General features: G+C 35.3%; 1 protein-coding gene across 1 annotated transcript in view; it reads left to right on the plus strand.

Moving 5' to 3' along the window:
* CNTNAP5 (contactin associated protein family member 5) overlaps positions 1-25416 on the plus strand; it is a 932137-nt gene that overhangs the window by 814850 nt on the left and 91871 nt on the right. Inside the window, exons 18-19 of the mRNA XM_055120538.1 lie at positions 2568-2807; positions 7140-7361. Of these exons, the coding sequence (XP_054976513.1) occupies positions 2568-2807; positions 7140-7361 (462 nt within the window). The remainder of the gene's footprint in view (positions 1-2567; positions 2808-7139; positions 7362-25416) is intronic.

Consider the following 25416-nt stretch of genomic DNA (forward strand, 5'->3'; position numbering starts at 1 on the left):
ACTACTTTCTGCAGGACATCAGACAGGAAAGACACAATATTAAGAGAGTATTTAATTTTTATGGAAGACCCATTATTCCAATAACACTATACATATAGTAGGTAATGCCAGAAAGCAGTGACTGCTAACAGCTGGCTAGGTATGAGAATATGACAGGTTGCAGATTTTTAGATAGGATTGTGTCCTTAATCCTATATTATCTTTCCATAAAAACATAAGGACCTATTTGCTTATTATTCTCCTTGTAAAGAATATAAAGCAGCCAGGTGAAAATTGAAATTTAATTTACTATACAAATTAGTTCATAATATAGTTCATTATTTTGTTCATTGTATTTTTGTCAGTGTCTTGTTTTAAATGATCCTTTTGAGGTCAATTGTACCAGGTTCTAAATGTTTCACTTTTTAAAGCTATGCTTTCTTTGTGGCTTTTGATTTGTTTTTCAGTTGAGTTTTTGTTTGTAAGTTTTGTCTTGGTGGCCACAATCAATTACTCAGTGACTACTATGCTCAGTAATGAACCTTGAGAGTACTCAGAAGATCATACAAGATGGCAAGGATTGAACCAGGTCAGCAGTATTTAAGGAAAGTGGCTTGCCTCCTATACTATCTCTCTGACTCCAAGGAGTGAATTTTATGCTAGAAAAACTACCCCTCATCCTTTCTATTTATTTCTAAATTTTTTGATGAAAAGATATATGAGAAAACTTTTAATAGACCTTGTATTCTATAACTATACTATAAGAAAACAGCCACAGGTAAAATATATGAAATGTTATTCAAATCCACCAAAGGTAGTTGTTACAAAACAAAGAAATAATTGAACAACATATTTGACTACATAAATCTTTTTTTTTCTTTTCAACACAATTTCTAGGAAAGGAGTAATTCAGCTTTATATGAAATCTGCTTGAGTGTACAATTCTTTATCTGTGGTTAAAAAGATACTATTCACTGAAATTGAAACAGATAGAAGAGTGCTATTTGAGGTTGACTATCATGGTCTATACAAGAATGCTGTCCTGGTCTTCTCGGATATCCTTTATCAAAGCTGAAAATGCAATGAAAATAAGCTGTTATTTTACCATAAGAGTCTGAATTTTCCTTGAAGGTCTAAGTCCTCAGATGCAGTTTATTTCTGAAGTTTGAGCTCTTCCTTCAGTGAAGGAAGAATCCCCTCCCATGCCTAAAATCTATACACCCACCATTTCTATATACAATCATTTCATTTTCGTCACTGTTAGGTTCAGTGATCTCATCTTTCAATTAGCATATTTATTTCTTTGATATATTTTATTTTTGTTTTCACATCTGTATTTCCAATCTGTGATAGCATAGTATAGATTTTATCTGGGGCTGGGGAGGATAGTACAGGAGGTAAGACACTCACCTTAAATGTGTCAGATTAAATACTCAGCATGTTTCTCCAAACATTGCTAGAAGACACCCATTAAACACAGAACTAGGACTAAACCCGGAACTGGCACTAATGTGTCTGGTTCCAAAACTAATGGGAACAGAAAAGAAAAGAGGAAAAGAAAAAAATGTATAAAATGTATCCTTCTTGATAACAATATAATTCACTCATTTACTAGATAAGTATTAACAAAATTATAAGATGGTGGCTATACATGAATGAGTTTCAGAAATATACAGTAAATAAATGGTGCTTGTCTTGCTCTTGGTTGTTTTGAATGCAAAGGATCCCTTCTCTATATTGGTATACTGCAGAGACTCTGAATAGCTTACCATGACCTCCATTTACATTTTTGTGTGACTTGGAGCCAAAGTATTTGATTTAAAATTGAATTTTTGTTCTTTAAAGGCAGTTTGTAAATATGTCTTCTCTGATTTTTCTGAGAATTCTCAGTATGAGCAAATATCTGTTCATAGGATTTCACTCAGTGTCTTGACTTGTTGTTTCTCAGTGCACATTTTTATGCTACGAGAAGCCTACGTTGATCAAATCCTCAATTTCCACACTGCCACTTCACATCTACACTGGTCCTAAATAATTTGTAAGAAACATTATAAATCCCACTGAAAACTTAAGGTGGATCCTGAGAAGAAAGTTAAAAAAAACTTTCATATTCAAGAAATGTGATCATGCCTATTTCTATCTTAAACATTTATTATACAGAAGTCCTCATAGACTATAAGCTTTTTATTTTTGTTCAGAATGACAATGAGTTTACAATATGGATAAACAGGCTTTCTCCAGGCAGTTTTTAAACACAGTGTATATATTATTTTTATATCTTAAAATTTATTTTTCATGTCTTTGGGAAAACAAAGGTCATAAATTTCTTCTTAAATGGAAATTTGTCGATGTCTCTGTGAGAAGTGCATGGTAGATATTTACTTGAAAGGATGGATGGAGCCACAGACACGGGGCTAAGTTAGAGGTTCCCCAGAATTTTCAGAATGTCTAGTGATGATTACTTCAACATAAAAGTTAAACAATATGGCAACTAAACAATAATGAACGATTGCCACCCCCAAATTTATATGTAAACCACTGAAACCTTATAATACCTACATTTTTTTCTATGATTTCTATCCATTTAGGGGGAACATCATCAAGACAGAAAGGCTTCTTAGGATGCTTACGCTCCTTACACTTGAATGGCCAGAAACTGGACCTGGAGGAGAAGGCCAAGGTCACGAGTGGAGTCCGGCCAGGGTGTCCTGGTCATTGCAGCAGTTATGGCAGCACCTGTCACAATGGGGGCAAGTGTGTGGAAAAGCACAGTGGGTACTTCTGTGATTGCACTAATTCACCATATGAAGGTCCTTTTTGCAGAAAAGGTATAGTTGGCACTTGCAATTTTCTTTTGTTATGATATAGTGCCTACAGACTCTGATCAATTTATGAATACACAGTCCTTTAGACAGTTCTAACAAGATCAAGTCCTTTCCCTCAGTATCCCTCTACTTAGAGATTCTGATGAGACCCTCAGCTTATTTCATACACTTATTACCAATACATCTGGACACTGGCCATACAATTGACTTAGATCAAGTTAACTCACTGTCTATTGCCAAGTAGCCAACTGATCTCTAGGAGAAATGGACTCTCATGCTTGTTGGATCAGAAAGTTCATGAATGGCAAAACAGATACTTTTAGTACCAGTACCTTAGTCAAAAATTTTTGATGAAATTATCATGTAGTCTGGCTATGGAATGTCCATAAACCATGTGTGGTAAATTATTATAAATGATATTTTGTTACATATTAAAATTACCTTGTTCTACAGAGAAATGAGCAGAGTTTGAAGCTTAAGACCAACATTTATTTCATCAAGTGTTGAAAATGAGCACAGAAAAAAATTTTTTTCCTGTGTTTTTCCTACTTGTTCTACTCATATTATAAAGTCTTTGGATTGGAAATAGCTAATTGTCATGAAAAAAACATTACAGGATGAGAAATCACTATAAGATTGTAAATTGCCTAGACAAATTTAAGAAAATTCTGCAACTTACAGAAATACGTATATATATATATAATTTTCATATAAAACATATATATTGTGAATTTGCAGAATTTTAACATTTTATTGATAGAAAAATTGTTTGTTGAACAAATATCATAAACAGTATTTCAAGAGCAACATTTAAGCTATTAAAAAGAAATGTTTTAATTGCATTGGGATAGCATTTACATACACACAATGATGGCAATTATAAATAATTCTTGTCAACTCATTGAAATACATTCCCAAAACACCACTACCAGACAATTCTCTATTTAGTCCAACTTACTGTTGAAACTTATGAACAATAGGGGAATAGAAGCATCCAATGTTCTCTTAAAACAACTCTATAATTTAAGTTCTTTATTCGTTTATATCAGTTTTATCCCCAATTACATTGAATTAGTTATGCTGAGAAGTATGGCATTTCTTGGGAAATAAGCAATGGTGCAAATTTCAGAGCCAAAGGTGTATTGGCCCTGCAGAGGAGCTTGAAATGAATGAATCCCCACTCAGTAAGCACATAATGTGAACAAAAACAAGCAGATTTACTGGATTTTCATGCTTAGTGAATACTTTGTATGAATACTTTGTATAAATGGTGAATACTTCCCTAAAAAAATTTAAATATCACCTTTAAATGGTAAAAACTATATACATACTACCAGGCACAGTCACTGAAATATACTACTACTGTTTTGTAGTACCTGTAGCGAGGTTTTAATTTGGAAAAAGGTATCAGTAGAATTATCTAAATTTTTCCCAGGACATTGTTCAAACATATTACAGACATCTTGCTCCAAATTTAGTCTATTTTTTTTAAATCTTATTTTTATAAAACATCACATCAATTATACTTTCTGCATGCAACAGTAGAAGATTCCATACTTCCTACCTGCTTTTACTTTTGTTGTAAAAGTGAAAAACACAAATATAACCTTAGCCTTTTCATCTTGCTTCACATTTTAGTTTCCAAAATTTCCTCCTTTTTTTCATAGTTCTGAAGAAAATGTCCCCTTTATGCTATTCAGCAATTTTAAATTATAAAGGATGAACTTTTCAACAAAATCTTTTAGCTGTGTCAATGCCTCTAGGGAATGTGACTTGGAAATAAAACAGGAGTCATTAGTTACAATATAGTCTTGACTAAGGGTATTCCCTACTGAAATATTTTCTGTGCTACTTGCTTTAGCATGTGAATTTTAGGGTATGAAAATGTTAGAAATCCCTGGTATAGAATAATGAACATTTGTCCATTTACCAATCTCTGAATCAGACCATTGTCCATTGACACATGTTCTTTTTCTGGTTATGATACACACTCATATAACAAAAATAACAAGTAACCTATAACTTCAACTTATATTTCTTATTCCCAGTCTAGTTAGGAAACATATGCAGAATTGTTTTTATTTGGTTCTTAAGATTAATATCATCTTTTCAAAGCTCAGCCCGAGCATGTGGAAAGATGCCTGGAGCATGGTGGCAGTGGAGTAGTGGAGGTCGGCTGCATATAAGTAATTAGAATTTGGGCTAGGGGTAAGGAGTCAATAGAGATTCGATAGAACATAGTTACTTAATAATATTGGTTTTAGTTTTTAGTCCTTTGCAAAATAATAAAAACTAGAAAGACCAGAGTGATATTGCAGAGGGTAAGGGGTTTGCCTTGCATGCATTTAACATGTTTCTATGCCCAATGCCACTTGTGATCCCATGAGGACATCAAATCTTCAATTCTTAGCACAGGAACAGTCCCTGAGAAATACACTAAATATGACCCAATCTGCCCCATCCCACACAAAAGGGGAAGAAATATAATATATCTGTATATGTCCCCATATATAATATGCTAACCAGCACAGATTGCTCTGGAATATATTTACATTTTAACACACAAGAATATAAAATAATAGTCATTCTGTTAACTAGGAGATAGTTACTTAAAATTCATCCCCAAAATCTCTGAGGTAAATTACTCAAGGAAAGTGTTTGAATCAAGTTAATGGTTAATGAGAATCCTTGCTGTCACAAGTCTCAGCTGCATGTTTTTGTAATCACGAGTACTAATGTCATACCCTGCATGATAAATGCAAAGCACATTCTCTGAACCTTTAGTAAAAATGAACCAGTATTCCCAATCTGCTAAGCAATGTGCATAAATACTCAACTTTAATTTTTTGGCATTACCACTAGCTGTTATAGAATTTGCACAAAGGTAGAACAAATTTGCAATGAAATTAGAAAGAAAAAGCCAGATTTGAAAAAGTTCTAGGTGCAACTGTCTTAATCAGAGAGTTTTTTTGAGATTTAGTTACTTTCCACTTATCATTCAGAAAAAAAAAAAGAGAAATTAATCATGGTTAATGTTGATTATGTTGCTTTCATTGCACAGGTTATCTGCCAGATCTAAATTACATTTTTCTATAAAGGTAACTTTACTTTTTGTCCTGATACTGAGTAAGGATAATACTGAAAATTAGTGGCAGAGCATTCTTGATATAAATGAGGGAATATCTTAGTAATTGGATTGATTAGTAGTAAATAGATATATGATGGTAATTGAGTGGGTATGGATTAAATTATTTCTGACATGGAGTGGTTACAATTATAAACTATGATTTCTAATTCACTAAATGATTTATATTCATCATGCTATTTATTCAACAGACATATTGTTCAGATATGTATATTGCAATTAACCAGAGGAAAAAGTAGCTTCCATAAGTTGCATTAACCTGTTTGGTATCACCAAGATAATATGAGGTCAGACGAAACTAAAACAAATTATGTTTGGAGAGCTGGAGTGATAGGACAGTGGGTAGGAATCTGGCCTTGCATGCAAATGACCTAGGTTCAATCCCCAGCATCCCATATGGTCCCTGACACCGCCAGGAGTAATTCCAGAGTGCAGAGGCAGAAATAAGCCCTGAACACTGCCAAATGTAGTCACAAAACAAAATAATAAATAAATAAAACACTTAAAAATAAATAAAGTTTTAGTTTACTAAAATGATAACACTAAAAATAGTATAAAAGGAGGGTTAGGTTATTTGCATATTACTGCTAATTGAACACCATCAGTGTCTATAGGCTTAATTTATTTCTCCAGGGTGGTAACAGAATTATCTTGATGCACTATAGATACTGTTTTCCATATGATAACCGATCAATCCAAATTGTTGCTACTATTTGGAATTGGGTACCAAGTATTAGAAATTAAAAAGAAAAAAATGATGATTTCAGGAATTGGTACTCTATGTTTTATTTATGATTTTTTCTATGAATTATTATTATTTTCCTATGAATATTTTTCTATGAATTATTGTTATTGTTATTATTATTATTTGTATCTCAAAAATCATCCCAGCACATGGTAGTAATTATGCAAATATATATTCAACTAAATTTAAAAGTCATAATTCAAATCTGAAATCCTTGTGAACTTGGAAACTTTAGTCAGGGTACTAACTTTTGCTAGGTTTACTTTGCATTTGCCAAAAAGAATAATAACCCTTCTACTTTAAATTTACTATGAGAATATATTACATAATTCATTCAAAAACCCTTATTCAATGCTAGTTTCATGAAAGACTATAATGGGTTACTGCTAAATCAAATGATTGACTTAACGTTTTTCTGTGTGTTTTCTCTACTTACATTTTACAGAAGTTTCTGCTCTTTTTGAGGCTGGCACGTCAGTAACTTATATGTTTCAAGACCCCTATCCTGTCACCAAAAGTATAAATCTCTCATCTTCGGCGATATACATAGATGCAGCTCCATCCAAGGAAAGCATTGCGTTTAGTTTTATGTCAGCCCAGTCACCCAGCCTCTTGCTCTATGTTAATTCTTCTCAGGACTACCTGGCCATCATGCTCTGCAAAAATGGTGAGTACTGGGGGTGTAGTAATAGCACAATGGGTAGGGCGTCTGCCTTGCAAAAGGCTGACCCAGTTTAAATTCCCAGCATCCTATATGGTCCCCAAGCACTGCCAGGAATAATTCCTGAGTGCAAGAGCAGGAGGTACCTCTGTGTATTGCTGGGTGTGACCCAAGATGAAAAAATAAAGAGGTGAGTACTGATGGAATAAATATCTAATGGACATATCCTATAATATAGGGACAGAACATGGCCTCTAGAACTCTGCAAAATTTTGACTAAATTTTGTCCCACTTTGACGTCCTATTATTAGACCTATAACCAAACCTTGTTATCTTTGCCTTCATGAGCTTTGGTTGGTGTTTAGGGTCAGTATCTATTCACTGCTAAAGTTTCAAGTACCTTGACTTTGATTTTCTTTAGCTGTATAGCAGTATTTTTAAAACAATTTATTCTCTACTAGAATCCATTAATATAAATGAGAATGTCATAAGCGTGTCTGAATTTCACAGGGGCCCTTAATATATATATTGTTTCTTCTTTGCTACAATATTTTTTACTAAGGCTATTTAAAGAACTAGCATAAATGAAGCATGCACTTATGGTTGTGATGATTCAGCATGCACTACTAAAGGAAAGTAGATTGCCTTCATCATGCTTCAACTTCAAAGCGATACTATTAGACAAAATACTGTAAAGTATTGGACTTTGTTGTGAGAGACACATTCTGCAGTATATATATATATATGTATATATATACATATATAGGCATGGTGGATATGTGGATAAGATGGAAATTGCTAAGGTAAAAACAATAAAGAGACTAGAATCTGTTTCATACAAGAGGTATTGAAATGCATCAGTTTTGATAACTATTAAGAAAGTCATATTTTCTTTACATATGATTCACTCTCATCGAGCAATGAGGGTTGCCTATAGTCAAGAATACTCTGAGATGAAAATCCAAAGGGATAGAACAATCTCTAGATAGGGATGGAGTAAGGTTATGATAGTATCTGTATTCAGGTATTAATGAATGTATTACTGCTATAAAAATTTGGGGCTGTTTTTCATCTATAGTTCACTGATATAATGCAGTAAGTCTGGACTTTAGATTCATTAACTATACATAAGAATGAAGCATGGTTGGACTTAGAAGCAATGATATCTAGAGTTATTAATATACTTTGGACCCTCTCTAGTACCTAAACCAAGATTCTAGCTAGCTTAATTGCTCTTCTTTTACTTGTTTATTTTTATTTTTTTCGACCAGCTTTTTGATTACTTGTATCACCAAAAATCATGTTGTGAGGTAGTAAATCAAGGTTCAAAGTACAAAAATAATAACGATGGCCATGTTGATGTAATAGGATATGCTTGTAAGAACAACAAAGAAGAGAACAGGAAGAAAGGACAATAACTGGTCATTCTAGATCTACCTAGTTTTAGGGGACAGTCATATAGTTCAGGGAATAAGGTGACCTATCAAGTAACACACTTTTTATCACGAATACCATACTTGGTATTCATGATAACTACACCAGAGGTGATATCTGAACAGAGAGACAGGCTTGTTTTCTGAGCACCACCACATCTGCCCCCCACAAACCAATGACAAAAACATCTTGTTGTAAAGAATCTACAGAGATAACTGAAACAGAATGGATTATTAGCTCCTATTTACCAGCAGAATTCTCTAGGTTAGAATCATAATACCAAAATGTCAGTGCTTAAACAGTGTCCTCGTAGTGTCTCCATCAACTGTGTAAGATTGGCTGATGATGCTGAGGCATGAACTAGTTGGGTAATGTAGGTCAGTCATCTATTTAATCATACTTTGGACCAGCACATAATTTCAATAATCTATCAGAAATATTTTCTCTAAACTAAATCAGGCAGCTTTGATGTGATTGGACTGTATTCAGATGACTGCAGAGAGCTGAGATTCAGCACTTTCCCCTAAACATTACTTGTATATGGCTCTTCTGGCACATTTTTAGTCAGCTTGTGCCTATGCCATGCCTGTGTTCATATACATATGAATAACTAATTATGGAGATGATACATATATCAAACTATATACTATTTATATATAATATATGTCTATATATTATATATCATATATTACATATAAGGTTATTTTGAAGGTAACATATAGTTACTATATGTTGCACATTATGTTTAAAGCGATCTTCAGAACAATCATATATGTTTGGTGATATTAATATACGCAGTAATTTATGTTGTAGAAACTAAGGCATATAGAACTTATAGAACTTGCCTAAAATACCACAGTGCATAAGAAATAGAACTAGCATTTAATCCATCATCCTCAACTCTGGGAACATATTCTTCATTTTTAACCATGAGCAATGACAGTTATTTTTGAAAAAAATAAAATTTTGACTAGTTTGAATTTAATTTGGATGCTATTTTTGAATTCTTCTCTTCTATTTTTTATACACTAAAGTTTTCAACCTGTGTACTTCCATGGACCAGTGTCAACGCAACCCACAGACCAAATGATGAAAAGCATTGTTCTAGAATACTATTTCATTAAAAACTCTACCCTATGGCATAAGAATCTTTGATTTTTTAATCCTGTGCAAATGTAGGTATTGAGCTTTCTTGTGTTATACTTGTTTATACATTTTAAATATATTTAAACATTTTTCCCTGCTCGGAGAGCCCAACAAGCTACCAAGAGTATCTTGCCCACATGGTAGAGCCTGGCAAGCTACCTGAGGCCTATATGATATGCCAAAAATAGTAACAACAAGTCTCACAATGGAGACATTACTGGTGCCTGCTTGAGCAAATCGATGAACAACAGGACGACAGTGCTACAGTGCTACAAACATATTTCAATGGCTGATAAGAGAGTACAGAGGTTAAGGGCCTTCCACACACAGCCAACCCTGGTTCATCTCCCAGTGCACACATATTTTTCTCAGTACACCTCCAAGAGTGTTCCCTGAACAGAAAGCCAAGAGAAAGCTTGAACATTACCAGAGGTGGCCCCCAAACAAATAAGCAAATAAACACATTTCTGGGTAAGTGTACAAGTGCAGGTGTTAGCAGTGAGTCTGACTCAGGGAAATGGGAATCCAAGACTTGGTTATAAATATTGAGTGTGGACTTCTCAGTCTCTAAGTCTCAGAGAAGTGCACAAATCCCATTTTTCTTGAAATGTTCTTTGAATCTTGGGACTATAAAGTAGAGCAAAATACCGTAAGTGATAGTAGCTTCCTTGTTACTTTAGGTTCAAATGATAATTTAATGATTAATTCATGGAGACATGATTATAAGAATTCCAGCATTAGATTATGGAGAAAAATAATCTCTTGGTTTCTTCCCAAGTCTTAGATTTGTGAGTTACTAATTCCATCTCAATTTTTCTTTAAACATGCACTTCTTTAGCTTTGCAGCTTGAGCCCGAGCCCCACGTTTCTGCTGAAGGAGCTCTAAAATGTCTGCCTACAGTAGGCATGGATGTCTAGTAAGCTTCCCACATCATTTGTTTTGTAACCCTTGGTAAAGGTGGACACCTCGAGGTCTTTTTCAGAGTTAACCCTCCATCCAGGGCCTGTGAGGCAGCACAAGGTTTAAAGCACACAGCCAGCTTGCAGATGACCCTAGGACCTCGGGGTCTCCTGAGCATCCCCAGTTGATGCCCTGGGGACTCTTGAGCAGTGCTCAGTGGCTTTGTTGGACTGGAGCAGTGTTGTCTTTGCAGTCCCTTGCATTGAACCACCAGCCTGACTGTCTGAGAATCACTCATGAGGCCCCCAGACCTCATGAGCACTACTTGGGAGCCCCCACCAAAAAAAAAATAGAAAAGTAACAAACCACTGGAGCAATAGCACAGTGGGTTTGGCATTAGCCTTGTATGAGGCCGACCCAGGTTTGATTCCTCCTTCCCTCTCGGAGAACCCAGCAAACAGCCGAGAGTTTTCCGCCCACACAGCAGAGCCGTTCAAGCTATCTGTGGTGCATTCATTATGCCAAAAACAGTAACAGCAAGTCTCACAATGGAGACGTTATTGGTGCCCAATCGAGTAAATTGATGAACAACGGGACAACAGTGCCAACATCATTACATAGCCATTTCTTCCTATTAGAGCTTCATTACAGGCTTTACAATGCTTCTTTGAGAAATTAAGATTTTTTTCCCTTTTTATGTATCTACTGTATGTTCATAGAACTAGGCTGCTAATCTATTTTCAGTGAATTATATAGTTGGCACTACATTGTAAGTTGTTAGGAGTATTTTAATGGTATTTGCTATAATCCAATGAAAAATACCTTTAAATGCTAGTAAAAGTTTTGAATAGCTACAGATTGAAAAAAAAGTATTAAAAGAGAAATGTCAGCAATGAGTTAACTGAGGAAAGTTGTTCTCTGAAAGAATTTTATAATAAGATTGATTCACACTTCTCGGAGATGAAGTTAAGAGTCTTTTGTTAGTACAGGTCTCTTAACCTTTTTTTGATTTAGGACACCTTTGGGAATCTGGTGGAATTTATAATGAAAGGGTCATTGTTAAAAGTTATTTCCTTCTTCCCAAGAGGATGAAAATGCCCATAGCCATGTCACAGTAAATGACTCCCATTTCAACTCTCTGAGTTAAGAAGCCAGCATGGAGGTGGAGACAGGTAGAGGATCTAAGTAAATAATGAGCAATATTATTGGCTTGAAAAAAATATTTAATAAATAGTCTTCAAGGCAAGGGGAGAGTGGTGTAATTCAGTGCTATACTGTTTAAGCCATACTCTATAAGTTTGTTTTTGGCAGGGGTTGGATTTGACAAGTTTGGCATTCTCCTTTCCACCTCATCATATTTTGTTGAATTTTCCCAGTTAGAAATTTATTCAGGTTCATATTCTGCTGTCTTTTAAAAAATGATCTTATACATAAGTGAAGAGATATTTAATTTTTTAAATGTAAGTAAAGAAAAAGGATGTTATTTTAGGGTCATTGTGTCTTTAGGAAAGAGGTACCAATTTTAGATTCAAGGTCTGGGGTTTTGGGCCACAAGAAACTTCTAAAGGAAATGGGAAGTGGAGGAGGAAGTACATTTAAAGAAGCAAAAATAAAGTCTAGAGAAAGAGCTGAAATTGTTTTAAAGATACATTTAACTTCCACAGCAACGTACTGACAACTCAGTCTTTTTCATAGTACCAGGGAGTTCTTCAAGCTTGTCATTTAATAAATATTCTTAGAGCTTCTAGCATGTGACAGGCACAATTGCATGTGCCGGAAAGACAGAAATAGATAGGATTGTGCCCTGCTTCTAAGGAATCTAGTTCGAGGACAGAAACATAAACAAGTGCAAGGATGTGTCGGGGATATAATGATATAGGTCTCTTCAAAAAATGTGAGTCAAAGAATAAAAGAGTGACCAATTCTTTCTGAGAGGGAGTGTTGGTAAGGTTTTACAGATACAGTCATTCTTGAGATGAATCTTGAAAAATAAGCCAGTGATCTCTCGTGAGACATTAAATTTTATTTAATACAATAAGATGTTTCTGTGATTGATCCTTATTTTTCCCTTTTGTATTCCATGACATATGAAATACATATTTTTCAATTGATTCCTTTTGTATTCCTTGTCATTTGTTCTTCTTGTCTTCTTGATGACAAAAAAAATCAACATTAGACTATGCACTTATTCTAAGACCATCAATCTATGGTGAAATCATTTGGGTATAAAATCCAAGCAGGATTCCCAGGTCACCTTCCTGTGGCAGTTGTTCAACTGCCCTCCAGCACCAAATGGCTTGTCTGACTTTGCTTCAGTATTTCCTCATCAATCTTTTTTGAACAGATACGTTCACAAGTTGCACTGTCTGCATTTCAGATTGCACATACCCTGGACAGAATAATTATTAACCCAGCCACTTTATACTTCCCAGGGTCTGATTCAAAGGCATGGGAAGAATCAATGGAGGAGCACTGTCTTCAAAAGTACACTCCATACCCACTATCCAGGGCTACATGTCCCTAGAACATCCTTACCATCTCTACCTTCTTAAAGAAGAACTGCAAGGTTTAATGTTGTTTTCTTTTACCTCTACTCTCACAGGAGCATATGTTTTGCATTCTGCAGGATGTCAGGAATTCCAAAAGCCTGAGGAAAGCATGCTCTGGATGACCTTTTTTTTTTTTTGCTTTATTAAAATCTTGATCACTTTAGTTTTGGGGTTGTGTCCAACCACTCTGTTCCTTTTGAATTTACATTTCCCTAAGTCGTTTGATATCACCTGGACATCATTTGGGTTGATTCATTGCACACATTTCTAATCCCTAGTCATTCTAATATTATCTTACTGGATTATATCAGGTTTGGTTGCCATTAAATCCTCCATTAGATCCTAACACTATTATGACAAACTGCAATTGGAAAAGGAATCTATAGAATTTCCTTCATACTTTTTCCTCTTGGAGAAAGAACAGTGATATGAGCCAGAAAAAATAGCATCACAAGTACTTGAGTAGTCCACAGTGCTGAAGGCTTGACTTGAGAGGAGACACAGAGGCATGGCATTAAAACTGGGTCTGATGACCTTTGATATTATCAAGATTTTATACTTTCACTGTGTTCTGAAGGATTTCAGAGTCTTTTCATTTACATTTCCAGTTTAAATAAATTTTCAGAAATTCTCCAAGAATTGTGCAACTTAGTTTTTTTCAACAAGACTGATTACTTATAACCATAGATGAGAGAATTAAGAGAAGTATTATGTACCTCACATTCATTGTTTGCTAAGTGAGAAAAGGCATCCACTTGGCACTGTGATTTCTTCATCTCTAAATTCAGGATAATTGCTGTTGTCAAGGGTCTCATAGCAGTGCTGTTTAGGATTAATGAAATGTTAATAAAATGTTTGGAGGGATTCATATTAAAGATGTGGAGTAAATACAAAGAAGGTTTATTATAAGACAGAGACAAGAGCTTGCTGGTTACAGAGCCACCTTGATATATTTTTTTTAAGACAGGGGAGAGATGAGTTGGACTGAATTTTTAATCTTTAGGACTACAAATCTAATTAGAGGCTAAAGAATTAAGTAAGTAGTTTGAATTTTTTCTGAAGAAATCTTTTCTCAAAGAAAATAATATTTTTTATTCTTCTTCTACCAGTTGACATGTAAGTACTTATATTTTGAGATGTGATATTAACTAAACATAAGACACAAGCTTGGGGCTATTTGTGTGTACTTAATTACCTGTTATGCAGCAAGCAGGACTTGGATTACCCCTATTTCTCTTAATTCAAAGTTATTGAAAATATGTGCTTGCTCCTTAATTACCTGACCTCTCAGTGTTTGGAAACTAGAAATCTGGAAATTGGATACATTATTCTACAGCTGCAGTGGAAAAGGTGAAGATTTTCAGCCTTATGAGATTAATTCAGATTCTTCTCACCACCCACATGAAACTTTGATCTTTTCTATTAAAGCAGTTAATAGCAGTTAATACTTACAAAGTGCTTTGTGTATCCAACAATGTAGTCTTATCACTCAACATGTGTGAGTCTATTTAATTTTTATATGACTTGAGTTAGTACTAAATATAAAAAAAAATAGACATGAGAAACCTGGTGCGAAAATGTTAAATTACCAGTGCACAAACCAACAAAAACTGAAAACAGACCCCACCAGCCTCACTTTAATAGTATAATGCACTATCGTGCTCTCTTCTCGTACCTCATTGTATTATGTATACTACACGAATGGAACTTGCCATTTTCTCTTTGTCATGTTAGTTTTAGCTTTAATATAGACTATTTGTTCTAACAAGAACATCAGGAGTGACTACTTCTTATAGTATCTCCCAGTGTCCTGCTTACAGAACTCTATTTGAAAGATGAATTAGGAAAAAATGATTTGCCAGTTTATAAGGGTCATTAAAACTCCATTTTAATATTTGAAAATGCATTGTCAATTAACGAGGTTACCATAATTGTGTTTTTCATTATGGCTTAGCTTTTGGATGATGCTCAGAGGTTATTCCTGGATCTGCACTCAAGAACTACTCCTGGCGATGCTTAGGGGACTATATAGGATGTTGGGGGTTAAACACATATTTGCTGCATGCAAAGCATGTGTGTAACCCACTGTGCTATATCTCTGACCCTGAGGTTATCACAATCTTGCAAATTAATGTGACTCTCATAAACTTGATATATTTAACAAACTGTACTTTGCTTTATGCTGAAGTATACAAAACTACGAACTAAAAACAAAGGAATAACTTTCTTTACTAGAGCCAATTTCTATAATGCAAGTAACAAGGGATAACTAGAGCATGCCCCCCACTCTCCCATGCCCCACCAGCAAGCTCTGAAACTAACCATGTAACAGTCACTGTCAATCGAAATATTCAGGTAAAATAACAAGTGGGGGAGTCTTATCTCAGAACAAGTGTATTGAACATTATTTATAGGGCTAATTCAAATACTTTTGCCTTAGAAAATTCATGATATAGACACATGTCCTTCTTTAAGCATGGAATACGATGCCTATATGTGTTATCCTTTTCCTAAAGTTTTCCACAATTACATATATACAAAAAGTAAAAATACAAGAAGAATTCTAAAAGATAAAACAGAAAACAACTTTGCATAGTTAATAAATAGCATGTTTGGGAGAATCTGACATTTGATGGTGGAGGAAGGCTGCATCCCCTCAAAACTGCATAGCAGACTGATGGGCACCGTTTTTGGGGAAGTGCACACTTGTGTTCTTCTGTGCACCACAATGTCTGTGCAGGGTGTGAAGTCAGGTGTGCCTTGCAGAGGAGGCATTTGACTTTATTTTTCTGCAGAGGAAGGTAAACAATTAAAAAGCATTCTGCATCTGATAGAAATTGAACCAAGTTCTGTTTAAAGCAGCAAGCAAAGGAGAGACGGAGGGCTAAAAATAGAAATTGGGATTCTTTTTGAAATTCACAAGTGATAACAGCAAAAGCACAATAATATGGAAAACTTTTTTTTTTTCTTGTATTACTTTTTTTTTTTAATTTTTATTTTTTTTTAATTTTTTATTGTGGAAAGTTACAAAGTTACAAAGTTTTCAGGTTTAAATCTCAGTTATACAATGCTCGAATACCCATCCCTTCACCAGTGCTCATATTCCACCAGCAAGAATCCCAGTATAGCTCCACCCCGCCCCCTCACACGCCAAACATCCCCACGCCCCTAGCCCCCCCACCCTAAGCCCCCCTAATATGGAAAACTTTGAAAATAAATCTCACCCAAATTGTGGTATAGCAGGCCTGTAGAAGATGGCATGCTGGAGACTGAATCTGATAAAGATACTTTATTAAACACCATGAAAAGAAGATACTAATAGCTAAATTGATAAATCATGACAGTAATATGTCTAATAAACTATCGTTTAAAAAATCAAGAAAAAATGAAAGTAAAATTTAGGGGAAAATCAAGCAAACACACCTTATCACTGTATCACTGTCATTCCGTTGTTTGTCGATTTAATTGAGTGGGCACCAGTAACGTCTCTATTACACTCAGCAAGGAGATTTTAGCAACCTCTCCTTACTTGTCTTTTCCAATGATGGAGGCTCTTTCAGGGTCAGGGCAATGAGACTATCACTACTGTTTTTGGCATATTGAATACGCCACGGGTAGCTTGCCAGGCTCTGCTGTGTGGGTGGGATACACCTGGTAGCTTGTTGGGCTCTCTGAGAGGTATGTATATATCTGTTAAGGCAGATACATTATAATATACATAATATATATATATATATTTATATATATTTGGCCTTCCCCGAATTGAGATGGACAGGTTTTCAGTTGAGGCTATAAGAGTAGCTGCGCTCCCCTGCTAGAACCTCCAAACAAACTCTCAAGCAAACACATATTTAAAAAAATCCTGCATGTGTGACAAATGGTCTACAAGTAAGAAAGAATGGGGGAGGAGCTGTTTTCTCATATTTTATTCATATTTTTATGCCAAGTATCATTTCCATAAAAAAATCACGAAATACATGGAATCAATCTATTGTTTGAATACTAAATAGTGGAATACAATTTTGCAAATAAAAGATTAGGTTTTTTTTTCTATTAGCAATGCAGATAATTTTTACAAAAGACAGTGGTTGAGGGCACTTACGTGATTTACTATACACTTGCACAAATACACCTCATGCCCATGTTTTCAATGAGATAGTTAAGTATATCTGTTAATAGGTGGAAGAATAAATGGTTGAAATAACTTAATTGGAATCATTTAATAAAACACATGATTCTACTCCCTTAACAATTAAACAATTTATTTAAATTGTCCTGCCAAGACCATTGAGAAATACCTCAGTGATATATCTATTTCAGATCTAATTTCCATTATGTCTCTGAAGCATGTTATGCTGCGCACTACTTCATCTCAATCATCTATCTGAAATCCTCATCCTTTGCCCTTTAAGTATTAGCTTTGTAGTATTCTGTTCTTTCATATTTTAAAAAAAGTTGCATATTCACTGAGATATCACTACCTCCCTTGCTTTCATTTATTAACAATGCATTGTATTAACAAAGTATGCATATGCATACTTTGGGATGGGTTTGTATGATGTTAAAAAAAATATTCCAATAGCTTGAGTGGGCAACTTCAGTTGGTTTTCTCAGAGATTTCTCACATTCTACATGTTCCAAATTGCCTCAGACTTAACCCTGCTTCTTTACACATGCATACACAAACACACAGGTACACTCAAACACTCAGTAACAGCACCCAGACCACAGAACTAGACAAAGCAAAAGAGAGAGAGTGAAAGAGAATTTTATCATCTACTTCACAGGTTTTATTTTCTAAGAGAAATGTTCTATTTTTACTGTAATGCCTGTCAAAAACAGTTCTGAACTCTGTTTTCCTCCTCCTCTTCTTTAATGTTCCAACATCAATCACAAATTCTTTTGACTTTCTTTTATTTTTTAAAAATTTTTTAAAAATTTATTTTATTTTTTAATGTTTGCTTTTTGGGCCACACCTAGCAATGCTCAGGGGTTACTCTGGCTGGCTTAGTACTCAGGAATCACTTTTGGCAGTGCTCAGGGGACCATATGGGATGCTGGGGATTGAACCTGGGTCGGCTGCATGCAAGGCAAACGTCCTACTCACTGTACTATTGTCCTGGCCCTCTTTTATGCTTTGATCACTGTAATCTCAGAATAGGGACAAAGTATTTCTCCCACCTTCTCAGACCCTTTAATTCATTCTCTATTCTGATTAGAATGACCTTTTAAAACATTCAAATATATTGTTGTGACTCTTCTCCCTTAGGTCTCCATTACTCTTGGGCTAATTTACAAAAACTCCTCAATATAAGCTCTTGTTTTCCTAAAATATCTCACTTACTAATATCATTGTATTCCTCTCTACTGTATACCCAGGTTGGATATATATTTGGATTTTCAAATCTGTGCTGTTCCATTTTGTCTTTGGGTCCTGTCTCATATTCATGCTTTTCTTTGACGTGGGATTTATTTTTCTACCTTTGTTTCTTCTTTTCTGACAAATTCTTACTTCTTCAAATCCAAATTTATTAATTCTTCTGGGACATATTCCTGGTCCTTCCCAAAGACTGTGTAAAGTGCCACACTTAGGGATTTTTGCAGCCGTCTACTTTAGATAAATTCTCACAATTTCTGTTAACATGTTCGTTTCACCAAGGTAATGATTTCAAGCACCCAGTCCTGATCTAGCACCATCTGAGTACCCATTGTCTATTCATAAGAAGTACTTAGCCATTGTTGACATTTCCTAGTGAAATCCCTTAAGAGGATTTAATGACAATGGGAAAACTTTTTTTTAAAAAAACAAAGAAGCCTTTTTAGAAGCTTATTCTGTAGTTCATCTTTAAAAACATTCATTGTCATCTTTCTGTTGCACTGTAGCACACTAAGAATCAAGAGGAATAAATGAAACTGGATAATGACTACTTAAAAGCATGAAGTTAAAACAGGAGAAAAATTTTCAGAAGTAAGAGATAATGAAAATGGATTTCTTTTATCCTCTTCTAATTTTGATAGGTATTTTTACTCTCAAAATCTGTTAGAGGTTTGAAGAAAAAATTCTTAGGAGACAATTGAAACAGATAATAATACTGCATTTTTAAAAGACAGATAAAAATATGTGACCAATTCATCATGTTGATGATGGAAGTGGTGTTGGGGTTTTAGTAGTTTGTCTTGCTTTTCATGGTTGGGGCCTGTAAAAGATGAAGAGACTAAAGATGAAATTCCTGATGCTTCAAATGAAAGCACAACAATAAAAATCAAAGGAATAGAACATATAAATTCCCTTTGAAGGTGCTGATTTCCAGCCCTCTGTAGCAATAACTAAATAAGCCTGGGTGTCCTGTACCATGGGCCACCGACATTTGTCAGGCTTTTCAATAAATTGGAAATGAAAGACTAAATCTGTACAAGGTGAGAGATAAATTAGCACACAGCCGAAGGTACTGGAGAAATAAGCACTGGTTTCGCAACTGAAATATTTTTTGATAAAGTAATAATCCCCCGTAATCTCTCTCCAGCTTTAAATAACAGCAGGTCTTTGTGCTGGCAGTTTAATTTTGTTGGCTGCCCTTGTCTTACAAATGTATTTAGTAAAGTCTGGAATATCATTTTGTGCTGAAAGCTGAAGCCTTTGTCATGCTGAAGCTGGGCAAAGGCAATAAATCAAGGACAAAGTGAAAAGGAATAGAAATGGACTATCGGAAACTTATTTCCCCAGAGCGGGTGAGCTTTCTCCTCCTTCGAGCAGGTGTATTGCATCAGTCATGTCTCCCTGTTAAGTGCCTGTGTTGTAATGATATTGACTTATATCTACATTGCACCCTGGTTGGCATTGCTCCAAAGTGCTTAAGATGCATCTATGGGAAATGCATGCTGAAAATAGCATCATGAAAATATACAACCTCAGTTTTTCTTTTTTTTTCCTTTCCGTCCTCTAAAATCATTTTTTCCAGGAAACAGTTTTGAAGTGGCTAACCTTCGCTTCTTCCTCCTGTTTCCTCATTTGTGTCGGACCAATTAATAAATGAATGTTTTAAAGTAAAGGGCCACTATAAATTTAAAATTATTAAACAGAATAGCGTGCTTTATGACCTATGCCTGCCAATTGTTTTCTGTTGAGAATGGATTACAGGGAAAGACCATTAAGGTGTTTATAGGGTGTTAGTCTTACTTTTAGCAAGAAAAATGAATAACAAAATTACTATGCTGGAAAGTCAAGGAGTTGGTTTCTTGAATTAGTTTCCCCACTGCTGAGTACCACTCTACAGTCTTAATGGCTTAAAAAGCACAACATCTATTTTGTTGCTATTCCTTTGATCAAGAGTCCAGAGTTTACCTGGAACCTCTGCTCAGGGTCTCACAGGTTTGTAATCAAGGTGCCAAACAGGCTATGGACACCTATTTAATGTTTCCATGAGAAAAGATCTGCTTCAAAGCTCTTCAGATGCCAGAACTCAATTCCTTATAGTTTTGAAACTAAGGTCCCACGTTCTTATGGTCTGCCCACCAGGGACTGATCTCAACTTCTTGAATCTACCTCAAGTTCCTTGTAATTCAGGACTTCTCATTGACCCCACAGCTTACTTCTCAAAAACAAATAGCAGCACACATGAGGATAGATCATTGTTGAGATCTGATTACAGAAGTAAAGCTCCGTCACTTATATGACTTATAATAAAGTCTAATCACAGCTTCTGTCATCTTCTATTTCTTGAAAGAAAGTGGATGTGGAGAGACAGCTAGACATGATATAGCAGATATCTAGCATGTGTGAGGTCCTAAGTTCCATCAGTGACAATAAACACCAAACTCCAGTGCCTGGTGTGACACTTGTGACCTTAAAACACTGCCAGAAAAGACTCTTATAAAAAAGAAACATAATGGTCTCACATTCAAGAATTTTGGGTACAAATATAGAAGGTAGGGTACATGAACAATGTACTCACACTAGTTTTCCAACTACACATTTATGTCTTCATGATCATTCAAAATTAAATCTCTTATTGAGATAACCTTACATTATGGCTTTAAATAAGTTTTAGGTATCTTATACATTTATAAGATTTGTCATTATAAACCAATATTTGAATACACCATATTCTCAGTTCATGACAAAAGAACGATTCTGTCTATGATATACTTGGTCACTTTTACCTGATTTATCCACACCCTCTCCCCTTGTTATTATTTTTTTCTCTATTACTACCACTAATTTAATTCTATAATCTAAAAACAACCAAACATACAAAAATTTAGGCATTTTAAGTTTACACAAAGCATTACGAATGATTTATATTTGAATAATAATGTACATTTTATACCTTTATATATTTTATACTTTTATTTTATACATTTATCACAATATATAATCTCAAAAACATACTATTAACACACAATGAAAGACAGCATATTTTATGTGATTGCATGTTTATACATTTTAAAAACATACAAATTATCCATGCTATTAGGAATCATAATATCAGATGAACAAATTGTATACTGAGAATAAAGGGTTTAAGGCTTCCTTCCTGTGGGGCAACATTTCCTGAACTGCATTCATCCTGTGAGTAGGTGGAGCTTTGGTGTTATGTCCACTATTCTAAATGTAAGTAAAATCATACGTGATATCGATTGAATCATTGAAAACAATGCTTATCAATCTTGGTTAATTAATCTTTTTTTTTTAACTTGGGTAACATCTGGTGGTACTCAGGACTTACTCCTCACTCTGTTCTCAGGGATTACTCCTAATGATTCTCAGGGAGCAATATGCAGTTTTCGGGATTGAACCCACATCTTCTTCATGGAATAAAATATATTACCTATCTGTTTAATATCTTTCTGGCCTCTTGGTTAATTGATTTCTATGGGTGTTAAGTTTTATAATCCTTACTATGAAATGATTTTTAAGGTCTTTCTAGTAAAATGTAGTCATAATTGCTGAAGAATTATTGCAATAAAATACTGAAGAACTATAATTTGGGGATAAATATAAAATACCCACTGTTCCAATTGCCTCAAATAAAATTTTTATTGAAATAAAATATGGGTCATAGACCTACTTAAAAAATACTGGCATTGAAATATGAAATCAGTTGTAGTGGTGTTTGGTTATCTTAATATCTCCTTTAATTTAGAAAATATCCATGGCACTTTGATTTTGTTATTTCTTTACTCTGGTCACCTGCATGGCAAGGATGGAAAACAGGTGATGACCAGATTATGGCCTAGGGAATAAGAAGAAAGGGGTTGCATTTTGAATGATTTCAGAAATTAACAAAGTGGAATAAAAATGATTTGCACTGTCTCCAGTTGCTTTCCGTGCCAGTGATCTGGTACATTTGGCCAGCTATGTGACTCCACATGTTCTTAACATGGATTGTGACAGCTACGGACATGGGTTAGGGTTTGGCTGCAGAAATGGCTGAGATAATATCTCTTGTCATGGAAATTGTGACAGTGATGATGACAGGATGAACTTACAGCTACTTAACATGAATGTCTACCACAAGACTGTTCTTTTCTGGAAATTTATTCTGTTTCCTCCCAATTTTCCTCTCAAAGACTCTGTCTAACTTAAAAGCTCACTTTATTTTGGGATTTTGCACTAGTAGATCAAGTTTCATATCATCTTACAGACTCAAATACATCTTTTTAAATTTTTTTTAATTTGTGAAACACCATGTGATACAGTTGTAGACTTACAAACTTTCGTGCTTGTGTTTCAGTTATATAATGATCAAGTACCCATCCCTCCACCAATGCCCATTCTCCACCATTAATGATCCCAGTATCCTTCCCACTACCCCCAGCCCATCTACTCCCCCACCCCACCTCTGTGGCAGGGCATTCCCTTTTGTTTTCTCTCTCCTTTTGGGTGTTGTGGTTTTGCAATAGAGGTATTGAGTGGCCATCATGTTCAGTCTATAGTCTACTTTCAGCCTGCATCTCCCATTCCGAGCAGATCCTCCAGACCCCCTTTACTTGGTGTTCCCTTCTCTAATTAGGCTGCCCTTTCACCCAGCATGTGCAGTCAGCTTTCAAGCCATGGAGCAAACCTCCTGGTACTTATCTCGACTGTTCTTGGGTGTTAGTCTTTATCAAAGACTTTTTGCAGCTCTCTGTGGGTCTGGTGTCAGGGTAGGCAGTAGTATCCCTGAGTGCATTTGAGTGTGGGTGTTTTTCACTTATAAAAGGTAGATTTTCAGGGAAACTGTGAGGTTTTTCTTTTTCATGTAAGTTTAAATGTTTCAGTTGTTTAAATTAGTTTGGGAGCATCTGGCAGTGTGATGCAACATTTTATTTGAGTTTTTGTTTTGTTTTAATGATAAAACCAATAATATTTTATGTGTGCAGTGCTGCTACACAATAATACAAGAATTAAGAAGCTTACTTTTCCAGGTGCTGACCACGGTTCAATTTCAGGCACTGAACAAGGTCCCTAGAGCATTGCCAGGAGTCATCTCTGAACAGAGAGTGAGGAATGGTCCCTGAACACTACCAATTGTGACCCAAAGCAAACAAACCTAAAAGATAATAACTTTAACTGGAGATATAGTGCCAGGGTTTCAGCACTTGCTTTGCATATGGTCAAACAGATTAATTCCTAGCACCTTACATGGTGCCTGAGCACTGCCAGGAGTGACTATTGAATATAGGCCCAGAAGTTGTCCCTGAGCACTACCACATGTTCCCCGTCAGCCCCCCAGTATAAGTGCTTACTCTTTAAATCAGTGAATTATCTTGATGGGAGATGTCTTTTTCCCTTGTAGAAGTGATCTGGATCTGGATAAAGTTGTAGAATTCCATGAGAACTCCGTATGCACTTATGTTCCCTCTATTTTATTACACATTGAGAGTCAAATTATCATCTATTAAGTCTTATATTAAGCTTTATGCAGTTATTCAAATGGTGGACATTTTGCAAATGTTAGAGGCATTTTTAGTATCAGAATATTACATCTATGTATCATTTTGGTATATCAAAACATAATATCTCTTCATTAAATTGATTAGAGAGTACATAAATTGAAAGTCAATTCCCTGTGCATTGTCCTATTTTAGTGGATATTTAGTTATGCTCTACTTCAGATTATCAAAGTCACGACGTGATAAATATTACAGATTTCTTTATTACTTTTCTCTCCATATGAATCCCTAAACTCACCCCTCAAATCAGGTGGGGAAATATGAAGTAAATAATAAAAATATAAAGAAGGAAAGAGAAATATAATAAGCAAATAGGGAGAAAAAATGGACAAAAGGAAGCTAAAGGTTTTAAATAGTCACAATGAGGAAAATTTTCACTGTAGACCTTCAGTTAATAAAGTATATTTCCAGTGTTTGTATTCTTTCCTTGAATGTGGTACCATATTTTTAGCTCATTTTCATGTGAATTTTTTTTTTTGTTTTTTTTTTTTTTGCTTTTTGGGTCACACCTGGCGATGCACAGGGGTTACTCCTGGCTCTGCACTCAGGAATTACCCCTGGCCGTGCTCAGGGGGCCATATGGGATGCTGGGATTTGAACCCGGGTCAGCCGCGTGCGAGGCAAACGCCCTACCCGCTGTGCTATCTCTCCAGCCCCGTGAATTTTGTTTTTAATCTGTATATTCTACCTGTGTTAATCTGACTTTCACAACAGCAAAGCCAAAATCACAGTGGTTCATACAGCCACCGTTTGTTTCCTATCCCACTGGCTATGGGGCAGCTTCTATGATTTTGTTCAGACTGCCATTTCATTTAGAATCTCAGCTTGAAGCGATAATTCTCTTTGGGACGTTATATTCTTGTGCTATAGGATTGAAAAAGTAAGCAAACATACTAGTGGGAACATGCAGTTATTTTTGTTTGTTTTATGGTTTTGAATTTTTGGGCCGCATCTGGTGGCCCCCAATGCTTCCTGTTGCTTCTGTCCTCAGCAATAACTCCTGGTGGTTCTCAGAGACTCTCTTGTGGAACAGGGGGTCAAATTGATGTCTGTCATATGTAGGAAAAATTGCTTAACCCTCATACTACCTTTTTAG

The sequence above is a fragment of the Sorex araneus genome, chromosome X (genome assembly GCF_027595985.1).
Source record: "Sorex araneus isolate mSorAra2 chromosome X, mSorAra2.pri, whole genome shotgun sequence".
Classification (NCBI taxonomy): Eukaryota; Metazoa; Chordata; class Mammalia; order Eulipotyphla; family Soricidae; genus Sorex; species Sorex araneus.